We start from the raw sequence: 15728 nt of genomic DNA on the forward strand, positions 1-15728 counted from the left end.
AAAAAGAAATTTAGCTTAAAACAGCTCTCTGGACAATTTCATTTTTTTTTTTAAAGTGCAGCCTTGAAAAATAGTAAAAGACGTGTAAAAAGAGAGGCACACAGATACAGTAGGTGCTCTGGATCACTTACTCTGGGTGATTTTTGTAAACTGAGCCATCTACTCCAATGGTGATGCGCAACTTTTCAGCCGCTTTGTTATCCCGGATCTGTCGCATCACTGCTGCCAGGGTGGCAGCACACAGGTGTGCTGCGCGAGTCGAAACGATCTGACAAATCCTCCTGGTAGCGGCGCAGTCCTCAGCAGACGGGTTGAGACCCATGCTACGGAGCACCTTCTCAGCATTTGCTAAACCTTCTTCATCTCTGCATGGAGAGCAAAGAAAAACATTTATTTAACTATTTCATTTATTTTTTTAACAGGTTCGAGTCAAGAACAGGGAATCTAGAAAATAACATTTAGGTGGGTTTATTTGTTTGCATGTAAGCGCTATAAATATCCCAGATACTTTTGCTTCTTCAAAATGTTTTTCTTAACCCTTTATAGGGCACTTACTGAAAAACTTTGAAAATCTAAATTTCAAGGCAATCCAGGACAAGACCTTATTACCTTTGTAACATTCAGAAAATATGGATATTTTGATGGAAAAAATGAATGTCAATGAAATAAAATCGCCGTCTTGCTGGAATATATTAAGAAAAACAACAAAAGTGCTTCTATAAGAAATTCATGAAAAAACAATTTTTTTAGTACAACATAAGTCTAGTTTATACACCTAAATATAATTGTTAACTAGGCTTATTTACTTTTTAGCTTTACTTTTTAACTTTTTACCTTTTTTTCTTGACTTGTTAACTTTTTTTTTTCAACTTAATTTACAGTAGGTAATATATCATTCAAGGACTCATCTAATTGGTCAAATGCTAAAATAAGATGTACAGCCATATAGCAGTATCTTTGCTGAATGGCTGGATATAGATCTTGTGCTTCTAGACCTCACTGAGGGACGGGGGGGACTCCATTTGTTAGGGTGAGGCAAATAATCAAAAACGAAACTTGCCTTATAAAAGGAAGAAAAAAAAATTCTAACTACAATTAAGATGATTTCAATCATCAAACACCATTAAAATTCAAACTACAAAAGCACTCAGAGAGCAAAGGTCTCTGCCAAGCAGCACATTTTACCCCAAATTGTGACTGACAGCTAAAACTTGCAAATGATCAGCATCGCCAAATTCAAATGAAACTAAACATTGGCATGAGGTTCACCCCATGCGTGCATTTCTTAGGGGTTTTTTCCACTCAGCTGCTTAGAAGCTGACTATGATCATTTGAAGCTGCATAGTCACAAACAGGGCATTAGAGAAACCAGGGACCATGGTTTCCAGAAGGGGAAACATAAAAAACATGCTTGAAACTGCTTACAAAGGATAAGGTTAAATACAGTAAGACTGGTCTTCCTGCAGGTGGTAATGACGCCCAGTTATCGGAGGTCACTAAAGTTAGCGTTGCACCATAGTTTTGTCGGATTCCCCAACCCCTTCCCTGATCTGACCAACGATGACATGTTAGGCCAGATGTTGTCATTCAACCACTTGTTGTCTAGGAGGTTTCCAGAAAATATTTTTACCTAATTTGAACAATGGAAAACTTTTAAAGGAAAATCTGATCTGATTCGGAGAAACGGCATCAATCCCTCTTTGGACAGAGCAGCTCTTCTTTGGTGGAATCCGTCCAAATTCAGTCCTCCAGAAATCCTGACAACCCAGGGTTTTGGAGAAACATATCCCTATCCTAAAGAGTTGATTTGTGATAATCAGATTAATTTATATTGTCTTTGTGATAATAAGATTTGTTTATATTGTCTTATCGAAACTGTGTAAGAAAAATATGTTAGCATAAATAAACTCCCTCTGGTTACTTAAAATTCAACATACCCAGAAATTCTACGTGAAAAAGGAGCAACAACAATCTGTCAGTCTGATTTTCTGATTTGTCCAACGCCAGCTAATAATTACAATTCGTTTAAACATTTTTCCCTATCCAAACTGTAAAGCACCATAACCACTTCTGTTTGGATTTTCTACATCCCCCCTGTTCCTATCTCTTAGTTTTCAGATCAGTTTTCAGACTTCCTCCCTGATCTAGTGTTGAATACTGACAAGGTTGTTACAGTGGGGGATTTCAAAATTCATGCCGACATTTAGGGCACTAAGTCTAAATGCAACCATTAATGCTGTCTTAGACCTGATTGGCTTTGTCTAAGATGGGCATAGACCGTGCTTTGGAACTTGTGCTGCCAAATGGCATAAACTGCAAAAGACAAAAACAAAACAAAACGTTTTCCTCAGAACTCTGTACTATCTGACAATGTTTTGTAACATTTGAGGATAATTCAGCAGAGTTCTTCTTCCCTTAGAAGAATTTCTTCATTTAAGCAGATCATTATCAGATAATGCAGATATACATTTTAAAGAATCTGTTCAATTTCTATCTCCTCTGTATAACAGAACAATAAAGTGGAGTGCAACCATTTTATTTATTCCTTTTCACAAATTAATAGTTATGTTGGCAAAGTTATTTCCTCTCAGCATGTTGCTTCAGACAACGTAGCTCCCTATGAAAAAGGAGGACTTTATTAACAGGAAGGTAGAGCTTATTGCTCTGAATTAATAAATGCTAATCTACGCATCTAGATAAATTCTACTAAATCTGGAAGAAAGCGTATTGCTGTATAAAATGTCCTTCCATGAGCAGTACATTCCCCCAGCTCTCAGTAGTAATGATTTTATGGGATTCTTTATAAATAAGATTGATTCTATTAAAATAAGATTAGTGGCACCCCTCAAAAAAGGATTAATTCATCCCCAGAGAGTAAAGCATTAGTTGAGGTAACTATAGACATGAGTTGTGTTTGGACTGTTCAGCTAGTAACTTTGTAGAGTTAGCAAAAATTATAATTTCATCTAAGCCTTCGGGTTGCATGTTGGTCCAGTTCCAAAAGAAAACATTTAAGGAAGTATTCCTTCTGATGGCCTCCTCCATTTTAGTTATGATTATTCTATCCTTAAAACAAGAATTGTATGGCAGGTTTCAAGGTAGCTGTAAATAAACCTTTACTTCAGAGGCTTTCATTTATTCCATAAAATAAAATTAAATGCAGTAGTTAAGTACATGGGTGCAAATAGGTCCTTTTTTCCTAACAGGTAGGAGGTGGAACGGCATCAAAATAACACTACATTATCTTGATACGATAAAGACGAACTTTATGTTAATATTGTCCCAATACTAACTTGTCACTCTCAATAGTGTAGACATAGTTGGTGCTGAAGTGTCCGGTGGTAAGAAGATCTGGCGTAGTGTTGCCCTGGAACAACAGCTTATCTCTGGCCATCTTCACCATGATGAGACGCACCAGCTCCCCCATGTACATCCCACTTATCATCTTCTCAAACCTATGAAAAATACAGGTGAAATAGAAATGCACATAGATTAAGTAAAATGATCTATTTTATGAAGCAAAAACCTGTAATTTAATTTAAATCCAGCTCCCAAATGAAAACCTTTAAAAAGCAACAGACATTTTCAATCAGAAATGCTTCAGTGATGACACATGCTGATGTACATCTGTCAAAAGGATTTTTAATAAGATCAGAAAATAAATTAAGATGTCAGAAAAAAAAAAAAACATCTGGATGATATTTCTTTAATAATAAATGTTTAATTAAAAAAATTGCTAAATTTGAAGACTGATGTAGAAGTACTGATTGTAAAGTCTCCAGGTCCATTTCAAGCTTGTCTGTTTCACAAATCATCAGCTACATTTGTAAGGAAATTATAAAGATAAATAAGATAGATTAACTGTTATCTAAATCGAATTATTCTCTCATAACTTTTTTTTTATGTATGTACTTCAGATTCTCTGTTATAAACTATTCTTCTTCATGCCTTCTTCAATTTGTCTTTTCAAATTGAGAGCACTTCACTCTCAATCTGCAGGTTTACTAGTGGTTCCTAGAATTTCTAAAAGTAGAATGGGAGGCAGATCTTTTAGTTATCAGGCTCCTCTCCTGTGGAACCAACTACCTGTTTTCATGAGATGGACACCCTGTCTAGGATTAAGACTAGTTATAAAGCTGGGCTTACAACTTCCCTTTTTTATAAGCCTTTTAGTCAAAGTGGCTCAAGTTACCCTGAGCTTTCTCCATAGTTATGCTGCTATAGGCTTAGATTGCTGGAGGACATAGGGACCAACTTACATCATCCGTTTCATCCTAAGTCTATTTTATCTCTATATTTTGCTGTCATAGTAATCTAGTCTGGTCCTGTTTGGCTGTGGAACCATCCTGGATATCAGCTAGGCTGCAATTATCAACATCTTTGATTATAGATTATAGAGCTAGGCCTGCTTTTTAGTGTTTAGACCTTTCACCAATGTCTTGCATGCATGCTTAATGTGAGGGATTATCGTTTTTTTAATGCTACACACGGTCAGTTCGTCTTGACCGTGTATGTGTACCATATAAGATTCCTTTCAAACCCGGTTAGCTAACCTAGTGCTAATGTGACTGTCAGTGCTCATGGTGAGTCAATCAAAGCAAGGTTCACAGGGCTTTTCTTAGGGCTTTTCTTACTTATATGAGCAAAGTGTATCGAGCAATTTCAGTGTAGTCCTTTAAATTTTAGCTTAATCAATGTTTGTAGTGAAATTCACTTGACACAGACCTGGGGGACGGAGACTAGATGACTTTCAAAGGGCAGATATTCTCATAAAAAAAATAGCATATCTGTCTGAATTTAAGCTAATCAGGGACAAATTTGAAAGCAGCCACCCGATGGTAAGAACCCTGCCATATACTCATCCAGGGCTAGCGAATCCTGCAAAAGCAATGACTTGATGCAATCAGCTTGGTTTCCTTACAAAGAAAACTTTAAACCAAACTGACTGTATGATCTGATGGAATTGTCTCTGTAAAGTTCTTTGATATGTGTTGTGAATTGGGGCTATGTAAATAAACAAAATCAAATTGACTGTGATAAACTGGTGACCTGTCCACGGTGTGCCCTGCCTATCGCCCATAGACTGCTGGAGACAGGAATCAGCCCCACTACGATGAGGCGGGCGAAGAACACTGAATGAATTCAGTTGAATTAAAATAAAGGCCATTCTGTCTCTGCTTTTACATATTTTCAAGTTTGCTCCTTTTTTTTATTTGTCAAAACTGATTTGCAAAACTTAGGACAGCAATAAAATACAACAGATTGGGAAGCGTTAAAAAAAAAAAAATTGTTAAAAAGAATATGAATTAACACTTGGTGAAAGATAAACAATCCATGTTTGACTTCAGCAAAGGTTTCCATTTTAGCAGGACAAAACGCCTCAACATACAGCAGGGATAGTAATGAAAAGGTTTAAGGTAAAGCAGATCCATGTTGCATTCCTTGCAGACAGTAGGGGTGGAATGGTTCACAAAATCCACGGTTCGGTTCGGTTGGCTACCCTGCTTCGCTTCTTCTTCTTGCTTACTACTGGTGGTTGGCTTTGGTTGCAGTACCGCCACGTTCTGCTCGGGAGTGTAATCGCTTCGCCTATGAGAAAAAGGAGCAGCGCATGAACCGAACACAACACACGCGACCGGTTCGGACGGTTTTCATAAACCGTTCCATCCCTAGCAGACAGACTATGTCAAGACCTAAGTCTAATATATTGTATGTGACAAGACAAGTAAATGGATGTTTCCAAGGCCTAAACAACCAATTAACTTAAACCTCAGCTGGTTTGCACAGACAATGCTGGGTAAATTGACTGTTTCTAACGAAGCGTAGCTGGTAAAGATCAAAACAAAACCCTAAAAATCCTTAAGGGTAGTTTTGCCCTAGTGGGTTAGAGCAGTGTGCTTGTGTTCTGGAGGGCTGCAAGTACCCGCTTTGATCCCCACAGAACTGCACTCTTGGTTCCTGAGCAAAACCCTTAACCCCTGATTGACCCCAGGGTGTCACACAATGGCAGCTCACCGCTCCCCAAGAGGATAGGTCAAATGCAGAGGTAAATTTCTCCTATGTGAGATCAATGAAGTTCAACTATAATAATTATTAAAGGCTTTTATCTGCAGTGTTTAGCCATTGTACCAAATGTCACGTATTCACTCTCTTTATCACAATGTGATACTTTGATAATGAAGCAGACTGAATGAAAATAAAAGTCCCTTTTCAGATTTCTATCTGCAAAAAAATAATAATAATAATTAAACTGGATCCATTGTTTTTCTAATTTACACTGAGGCACTGCTTTGTTTTGGTCTATGGTGAGTAAATCCCAATGTAACATTTTTAGCTTCGTCGCTGTGGCATGATAAAATGGGAGATGTTTAAGGGTAGATTTTCACCTGCTATACAGCAATATTCTAGGATAACTCAGTGGTTGCTTGTAAAGAATAATATTAGATTCAGTGTTTAACTGTACAGCATACTTAACATAAAAGGTAAGATTATACAGGATTTATTTGTTCCCTTCCAATAGGAAAAGGTTTTCTTTTCTTCCTTTCTTCTGTATCTGACATTTCATCTAGTCAGTATTTAAAAGTCTGAAAAGCTGCAAAGACATGAAAAAATTGGAAGCTCATATTTGCATATTAAATTGAACTGACTGAGTTTTACAACCATTTTAACAAGGCTTCCCTGATTGCAATTGTTTTCAATGAGGAATAAACTAAAAGAGCATGCAGGTGCAGCATTCACTCCTAACTTTTATCAAATCGATGAGATCACATTTTCCGGTTATTTTTACTTTTATCCGGTTATAATTACTTTAAAAGGAAACAATAAAAGGAAAAATAAATCTAAATAAATATGCTTTATGAAAACGGTACAAAAATTTAAATGTTATGTTTAGAAATGACATTATTCAAAATAAAAGAACATTTAGGCATTATCTGTGCCAAAATATTAATTCTTTTAGAGTTCTTATCTTATGATTGCTTTAAGATTTAAACATAAATTTCCTTGGGATATCCTGACAACTACTCCTTGGCACTGAAATCACACTTCAACCCATGTTGAAAATACCAGCTGACATGGGAAGATATATGATCTTGGATTTTTTTTACCTGTAATTAAAGGTGATTTTACATGAGAACGCTTCAAATTTGTCACCACAGTAATTATTCAACCATCAAAAAATTAACCGAGAAAAGAATCTTATCCGTCAGGGAAGCAGGTCCAAAGACTTTTTTTTTACCCCTTCCTATACTCCTCAAAAATAATTGGGAAGTACTACAAATGTCTGAAGGGTAGGGACACCTTGAAGGGTTAAGATCCAAGAGTGAGAAGCACCAGAAAATGAGATTAGCACCAAATCAAAGTAAACTCACTTGATGATTCTGAAGTAGAAACATCTGAAGACTGAAAAATGATCCCTTCAGTAAAATTTTACATCCACTCCACTAGGTTTGCTTTCCATATGTATGTTACGGGTGCCTGTATTTTAAGGATTACTGAGGATTAGTGAGAGTCAAAAGCTGTAACCAAGATGAAGTGTGTAGCATCATTGTAGTTGTTAACCCCCCCGCTGGGATGAACTTATAATTAAGTGCCTGAGGTCTCGACACAGGAGGGTGAAGTGGATGAAGATGAAGTTTCACTCAGGATTGACTCCCTCTGTGCCGCCGCATCACATGCAGCTGGAGGAACTGAGAATATCTACATCAGCCTGAGGGAAATGGGTCTAATGATAAAAATGGCTGTAGGCACAGAAGCACAGCTCTACGACACATGCAACCTTCTAACTAGAACCTAACTTCTAACTGGGCTAAACAAGCTGTTGATCAACCATCCAAACTCAAACAATAATGAAGACAGATGTCTAAATCTTAAATAAAAGGATTCAAGATAGTTTGTGTAAACCTAAAACGTTCAAAGAAAGAAAGCAGGTTCGCTTTTAAAAGGAGTAATCACTGCTTACATCAGAAACCAAAACGGCTCTAATAATAAATTATTAATGTGCATAAACAGTGAAGACAAGAAATTCATATTTCAGATCATTACACATGCTAACTCTGCAGTGAACACAGAGATTAATCTGATGACACTCACAGCTGCTTTCCAGGGTTCAACGAGCCTGCATCGATTTCCCGGTCAATGTCAGTGCGCAGGTCCTCCAGGGCGCCATCATCTCCAAAAGCTCCCCACTCTGTATTAACACACATCTGACCCTCATCTCCATCCAGCAGCTGCAGGTTCCTCATCTGCTCCATGTAACAAGCATTGGTGCCTGTACCTGGAGGAAAGAGGGGTGACCATCATGATTACTGACCGACAAACACGTAGAGAACATAAATAAACTGGTCTCATGGAGGAAACTAGTTTGTGCACAGTTCTAATCACAGACTTGGATTCGACAAAGAATCAGGAATCTGGAGTCTTTATTGTCATTACATTATTATAATGCACATGTGATACACACAAAAAAAAAGGTTAAAAAGATCTATAGAAAAAACAAACATGAATCCTTAGACGGACTTCAGAATTTAAAAACAAGAACATGTGTTCAGGAAATGTGGAACTAGATAATAATTGTCCAAAAAGAGCATCTGTGCTGAAGCAGTCTATAGCTGAAGGTTTCTTGGATTTTAAGCAGGAATGTTTAGTATCTACCTGCAGAGGGAGGAATGCCACCACAGCTTTGGGAAGCTTTTGAGTAAGTTTGATTTTGATGCAAAGTTCCTGAATTTATTTATTTTTTTGATGGAAGTGGGACAAACAGTGAATTTACCCACAATCGTCACTATGAAGTTAGAACTGAGGGTTTAGGGATAGACTAAATGTGTTGAGACCTAAAGTTAGTTAAAGGGCTAATATCATAAAAGCTTTCTCTGATAAGGAGGGGGTGAAGATTCTGTCTCAACGTTAAGTGTAACGTTAAGGGCAGCAACTTTTCTTTTTCTAGTTGTTCTCCCAGTAGTGAAAATCTGTTTTTTGGCCTTCAGAGGTCTGAGTTGTTACAGAAACGTCATTAAATGGGAGGAACCCAAACAGGAGAGCTTTTACAGGCAAATTTTCTTCCACTTTGGAAAAAAATATATATATATATTTCTTAAATTAACACTCTGCAGAGTTACAGGCAGTGTTTAGTTATATTAATGCTGACAGCTGGCTTTAAAAAGGCTTAAGAAAGCATGATATGGGACCTTTAAGCATTTATCACACTAGAATCTCTGAAAAAGGTGCAGAAAAATCAACAGTTTCATTTTAGTATATTAATTCAGAGGGTGAAACAGTCCCAACTGTTTCTAACAAAACAAGTAGTGGCACCCTAACCTGATCCAGAACAATTCACATAAATTGATCAATGCAGTTAACCAATAAAAAGCTTTAGTTCAAAGTATCTGGGAATTCCTATTTTGTTATTCATGACTTCCTGTTCCCCTGGGGCATAAATATGATTCAACTTCCAAAATTGAGGTTGTGACTCTGCAGGATAAACATGTTAGGGCTTGTAAATGAGCCATTATAGGATAAAGAAAAAAACAACAACCTTCCAATAGGAAGCAACTTTAGAATGAGTAGAAGCTGTAAAGGTGCTAAAGGTTGTTTTTAGCATATCCATTTATGTAGCAGCTAGTTCACTCATTTCCCTAAGCATGGCAATTTAAGCTGAGCTAAAAGTCATCGACAGAGAATATCAGCGGTGATGTGCAGCTGGGTTTAGCCTGCAGGTGTTCCTTTAATTAGTAAGGAGCTCCTGAGAGAAAAGTATATCATCCAAGTACAACATGCAGTTCGACGTGATCTGGTTTGTGTCATTTCCAAACATGTTTTCAAAAATGTAAAGAAAAAGAAAAAAACGCTTTGATGGCCAGAGTGTCGTTTTCTCTTTCATTACATTAGCCGGGGGAGTTATAGGTGGGCCCTGATGAGAGCAAGATTAACACCCTGCTAGGGAGCAGAGGAGACACAGCATTCATCTGGAATTTCCTTTATGCTGCTTATTTGCCTCATGGCAGCAAGAACCCCAAGCATTATGTACAGTATGAACAGCGTAGGAAAAAATATGTTAAGTGAACACTAAAATTAAGAATCTACAAAATAATATAAGTAATCAGAAAAGTGTTATTTTTTCCCCCCATATTCTTACCATTGAAACATATGCCTGATGGCGTCGCTACTGCAAAAAACTGAATGGGTTTGGAAAGGCAACATATTCTATCTTCAAGATGTGTCTTCTCCAGAGGTGTCCATGCATTTTTCAATAGGATAATCAAAAAACCTCTCGCTGCCCATATGAATAAAAGGTAAGGCTGTCAAAGTAGAGAGTGCAAGTACTGCACCTCATGCTGTCCTCCTCAGCACAAAGAGAAGGGCTGTGCAGAGCAAGGAGGTTCGCAGCCATTAGACTGCAACATTAAATTCAGGAAAGATGTAAATATGACGTTTCAACGTTTCTTCTAAAGCACTTGTTCAAACTGTTGACCTTCTGTTTATACTAATCCGGAAATTAGATGCCACATGTGCTTAGAAATGCATCAGAAAATACTAAATAGGATACAAAAGCAGACAGTGTGCCTGTGGAGTAAACCCAAACAGAAATGTCCATGGCGTCCCTCTTTATTTCGATCCCTCGTCCTTGAATTTCTCTAAATAACCCTGGTAGATTATCTTTATTCTTGCTAAAAGTGGATATTTTGAAGTCAATACAAACAGAACACTTGAACCAAAATAGAGTTACCTAAATGGCTCCAAATGATTTTCTTTCCCTGAAAAAAATTGCCTACTTGGTCTTCTTTCCAAATTTAAGCTTTCATAACTCAAACCATGTAATGGTCTTCATCTTCATTTTCCCTATAATCACTGTCAGATTGCACTTACCCACTATGAGGCCAATTTCACAGTGACGATCATCAAAGCCGCAGGTCATCATGGTTCCCACTGTGTCGCTGATCACTGCCATGATGTCAGTGTCAAAGTCCTGCAAGGGAAGTTTGTTTAGATTAGACCAAGAAAATTATTCACTCCAATCTGTGGATTTGGAAAAAATAAAAAGAAGAAAATAAAATCTTTTCATTTGTGTTATGAAAAAAAAACATATTATGACCAATGCACTGACTTAACTTAAAGTTTTTAAGCTATTTTTTTTTCTTCCTTTGATGTAAATATGGTAACCTCATCCTGTTGTTATGCACCATCTGCAGCTGGGCGATCGCTGACTGGGTGTGAAAGTTCCCAGCAGGCGTTTGACTGGTCATCAGCCACCTGAGCAAGAAGCATACAGAGGCAGACTTGCTCCTGCTAGCGACTCTGCTTGACATGCACAGAATATTCCCTTTGCATTTGTTCCTCACAAATCTAAAGTCTGTAAATCCCTGCAGAGACTGCTTTTTACACAACCCCCCTGATGTTATTGCTTTCCAACATCTCCCCCCCGATTCGCCAATATTCAAACAATATTTTGAGTTTGTAACATGAACAGCAACTGTGTGTTGGACTGCTTCACTCTGTGTTTTATGTCTAATTTCAAAACTATTTTGGCTGCGAAAACAACTGGTCCTATATCCTCATTTTGAGAGCAAGAAGCAGAGACTTTTTGATCTCTGAAACATTTTCAACTTTGAAGACGTACATTTACATTAATCTAGAGACGTCATGCCTTTGGTTGAACGTAACTCAGGCACTTAGGCTCTCAGAGCTTGAATATTGTGTTTGTAGTTGGATCAAATGCTTTCACTCTATGGCTCTGTTCTGGATTTTCCAAGTTCAAAGGAAAGAGTAAATGCTGCTCCCTTAGAGCACATACAGCATCATACACCGGGGAAAATATCTGTTTATGTGATGTTAATAATGCTAATTATGTTTGTGGATATCTATAACCCATGCAACTCAAATAAAACACATGAAATGTGTAAGGGGAGCAAAAAAACAGTATGGTTTCATAAATTTGGACATCCTGTCTCTGGACATGTGGCTGCATCCAGAATAAACCACCAAACTCATGATATGTGTCTGAGGTAACTTCAAATCAAGTTCAGATATTTCGGTAAACTTTTCCTGACATGTCATTTGTGAAATCTTGCAGCAAAAGTCCAGATTGCTTCCAGGCGGATCACAATGTCTAAAGCTATCAGTCAGCAGGAGAAAGCAAAATAATTCCCAAAGGACTAGTTCCACCGTTTGAATTAAGTAAAGACTAAACAGAAAAAACAGTGTTTAACTAAACTTCTATGTCTCCAAGAGCTGATAAAACAAAGAATGCAACAAACAACCTGCTCAGGGAGGTCTCCAAAACTCTTGGACAGACTGCCTTGTATATGAGGCAATATTCCTGACTATCTATCTATGTGCAGGCTTTGAGTTTTGGTGGACAGACTGAAGCGTTTTTTTCTTTAGAAGAAAAACATCATAGCCAAGCTGAATTTAGCAAAAACACAGAGGAAGTCTCCAAATCAACTCGCGAAATGTGCTTTGATAGGTGGGGCTGATAAAATCCTCGTCTGCAGTGGTGAAGTACTCAGCAGTAGTACTTGAGTAAGAGTATTGATACTAGTCAAATCTTACTCAACTACAAATAAAAGTTACTCAGTCAATCTACTCAAGTTAAATCATTAAACTAACTTTTAAAAATTCTTAAGTATTCAAAAGTACATGCATTTAAAAGTACTTAGGTATTCAAAAATAGAAATCCATTTTTCTAATGTCAGCACATTCCGTTATAATTTTCAGGGTAATTTTAAAGAACCATGTAACTATCAGAAACAGCTGATTTTATTGATGCGTAGAAACGCTCTCTCTGACAGATTCTACATCGCCTGTAAAATACTGCAGCATAAAAATGCCACAAAAAATAAGGACAGCTATTTTGATTGTTTCTCATTTAAAAACAAACCAAAAACAAAACAGAAAAGTCTTGATTCCCCTGATACTTTCACTGTGGAATAGCGATTAAGGTTGAATCTGATTTGAGAATTCAACCTACTGAACAACTTGGCCACATGCCAACAACTAACGCCTTAAAAGCATTTATAAAAACAATGGCTGTTTCTAAAAAATATGTACTTGTGCGTTCTCATGTGCTATTCCAATTCACAAGACGACCGAGAACGGACAAAATCCCCGGATGTTGTTCTCGCCCCTCCCAATTTTTCCCAGCATGCATCAGAGCAGAGTTGTCTGTTCTTGAGATTTACAGCTGTCCCAGCATGCACTGCAGCAGCAGCAGCTTTCAATGGAGCACTCACAGCGTTCAGAGTATTAAGTTAAAAGTTGTTTTTTCTGTCGCTGTTGTTCAATAAAATACGTTTTAAGATCATTTGCGGCGAGAATATTGTACCTTAAAGCGTCACTATATGGCCAATTTACAGATTTAATGCGTAATTTAAAAAAAAATGTCTGAAGTTGAGAGGACTGCGACAACCAGCGGAGCTCCGAGGGTAACGGCAGCCGGGGATAACCGCAGCACATCTGCAGCAGCCCTCTCTTTGCTTTGCTTTCTGTGAAGGGCCGCTGGCTCTGATAGCAATTTTTTTGTTTTCTTTGGCAAAATGTTTATTTGATTTGTTTTTAACTGACTGTCTTCATTATTACTTCCCAACTAAATGAAAAAAGTCCGAATTAATTATTATCTAGAGACTATTAATAACATGAGGTGAAATGCAGCTCTAGACGAGCCGGGCATGTGGTGACATCATCAGTATGCTTCTGTTCCAATGGACCCATATTTATGCTGTGTGCTCCCGTTCTCACCAAGTCCAGACTTTCCTGTGTCAAGAACGTGCTTGGAGATGACACAAGGCCGTACTCGCATTCTTGTGAATTGAGAAACGGCCAATATCTGTCCCAAGTTTCTCACAGCTGTGGAATGTCATGCAAATTTCTAAAACAGTGATGCCCAAATTCAGTCCTAAAGGCTGCTATAGATAGATAGCTGCTAAAGGGCTGCTATCTGCCCTGTTGAAATTGCATTTCAAGAGAGAAAAACAGCAAGAGTCGATTAGAAAGGTGAGCTGAGCCAAAAGGAACAAGTAACTAGCAGCTCCCTCCAAATGTACTGGAGTAGAAATATAGTGGAGAGAATGCTTATGTACATTAATCATCCATCCATTTTCTGACACGCTTAATCCCGAGTGGGGTCGCCAGGGGTGCTGGTGCCTATCTCCAGCTGTCTACGGGCGACAGGCGGGGTACACCCTGGACAGGTCACCAGTCCATCCCAGGTACATTAATCAAGTAAATGTAAGATGTTAATTTCCACCACTGCTCGCCTTCGGCCTCCTCCTGATTGGCCGTGAAGACACGATAACACAGGAAGTGTAGCCCTACTTTCTGAGTAATATTAGTCATTCTTCAGGAAGGACTGCTGTGAATTCCACTTAACCCATGTAGAGAAACCACTGCCTCACCTCCAGCCATTTTCTTCACCGATAAGATGAAGCTGTCAATCCAAGTCTTTCTGACAATACTTCCAGAGTGATCGTGTCTGCAGCCAATCAGGTAGAGGCTCACAGTTTTTTTTTTCAGCTCCACCTGTCAAAAGACATTTTTCTCCACTAAAGGAGAAAATCATCCTGAGGCAAGAGGCAAATTTGACAGAGCAGCCGTCCGCAAGCGAGGGCGCCAGACAGAAACGAAGGCACGAAGGGTGAGATCCCGACTGTACGTAGGAGGAGCGGGCGCACCTGCAGAGCATTTTTCCCCCCTCCCAAAGCTACAGTTCCTTTGGGATTTTTTTTTTTTGCTCTCAGGCATTTTGACTTAAATGTGACGTAATGGGTTTGAGTCCTGACATATTGAAACCTGTGCTGCAGGTCTTGCCCCTCTCCATCCCATTTCCTGCTTGATAGATTTGAAAATAAATGGCATCAGCTCAACAAAAAACTAGAAAAAAAAATATAATGATTTTCAGGCTGACAATCTTCAACTTAAAAGGCTGCTGAAGTGAGAGTGCTATTATTTAGGAGCTTGCAAGCTAACTGAAAAAGTTTATTTTAGATGTATTTTTCCCCCTGACCAGTAAAGGTCAACAGTAAGAATAAATATGCAGAAATATGATTTCTCTTTGTCTTTAACCTGTGGGAGTCATTTTTATATTCAATGTAAACATGATTTAACCACTAAGATGAAACACAACTAGTAGAGAACTTAGTATTCAATATTGATCATAAATAACAGCTTTTAGTACATCGAAGTCATATTTTCAGTCTTTACCCCTCGCTTTTTGATAGCCCTCCTCAGAAGGCTGACCACATCCTTTCCTTCCACTCCACTCAACCTGAAGCCTTTGGTCCAAGACATCAAGACGCTCTGAGGAGAAAGATAAAAGCAAAGAAGAGTTAAGGGTTATTCCAGCCCTGCTTTAACAACCTAATCAATTCACTGATTGAACAGTGGATCTAAAGGCTTAGGGTTTGTTTTAATGCTTTCACATTAACAGCACATATGTAATGTTACATTTTGAATATCTGACAAAGAGCAGCTCAGAGTTCACAGAGATTTAAACGTTTCTTCGGCAAAAACAGCCTGAAATAACTAGGGGTGTAAATCACAACTTTTATCACGATATAAAAACATACTCTTGTTTTTGGATATTAATACGCTGATATCACAAAGTCTGTCACCATTCCAATTTAATTCAATTTACAAGTCTGGGACTGATACAATGTACTAGGGATGCACGATATTGGGATTTTGGCCGATATCCGATATGCAGATATTTTAAAAATTCATGTAGCCGATAACCGATA

The 15728-nt window shown here is 38.1% G+C and overlaps 1 protein-coding gene across 2 annotated transcripts in view; it reads right to left on the bottom strand.

The window, feature by feature from the left end:
* LOC107094661 (hexokinase-2-like) overlaps positions 1-15728 on the bottom strand; it is a 59232-nt gene that overhangs the window by 26651 nt on the left and 16853 nt on the right. For both annotated transcript variants that reach the window (XM_015390426.1, XM_015390427.1), the window contains 5 exons: positions 15193-15288; positions 10864-10963; positions 8092-8275; positions 3294-3455; positions 132-365 (listed from right to left, as the gene is read on the bottom strand). In XM_015390426.1, the coding sequence (XP_015245912.1) occupies positions 132-365; positions 3294-3455; positions 8092-8275; positions 10864-10963; positions 15193-15288 (776 nt within the window). The remainder of the gene's footprint in view (positions 1-131; positions 366-3293; positions 3456-8091; positions 8276-10863; positions 10964-15192; positions 15289-15728) is intronic.

The sequence above is a fragment of the Cyprinodon variegatus genome, unplaced genomic scaffold (assembly GCF_000732505.1).
Source record: "Cyprinodon variegatus isolate N-32 unplaced genomic scaffold, C_variegatus-1.0 Scaffold498, whole genome shotgun sequence".
NCBI lineage: Eukaryota > Metazoa > Chordata > Actinopteri > Cyprinodontiformes > Cyprinodontidae > Cyprinodon > Cyprinodon variegatus.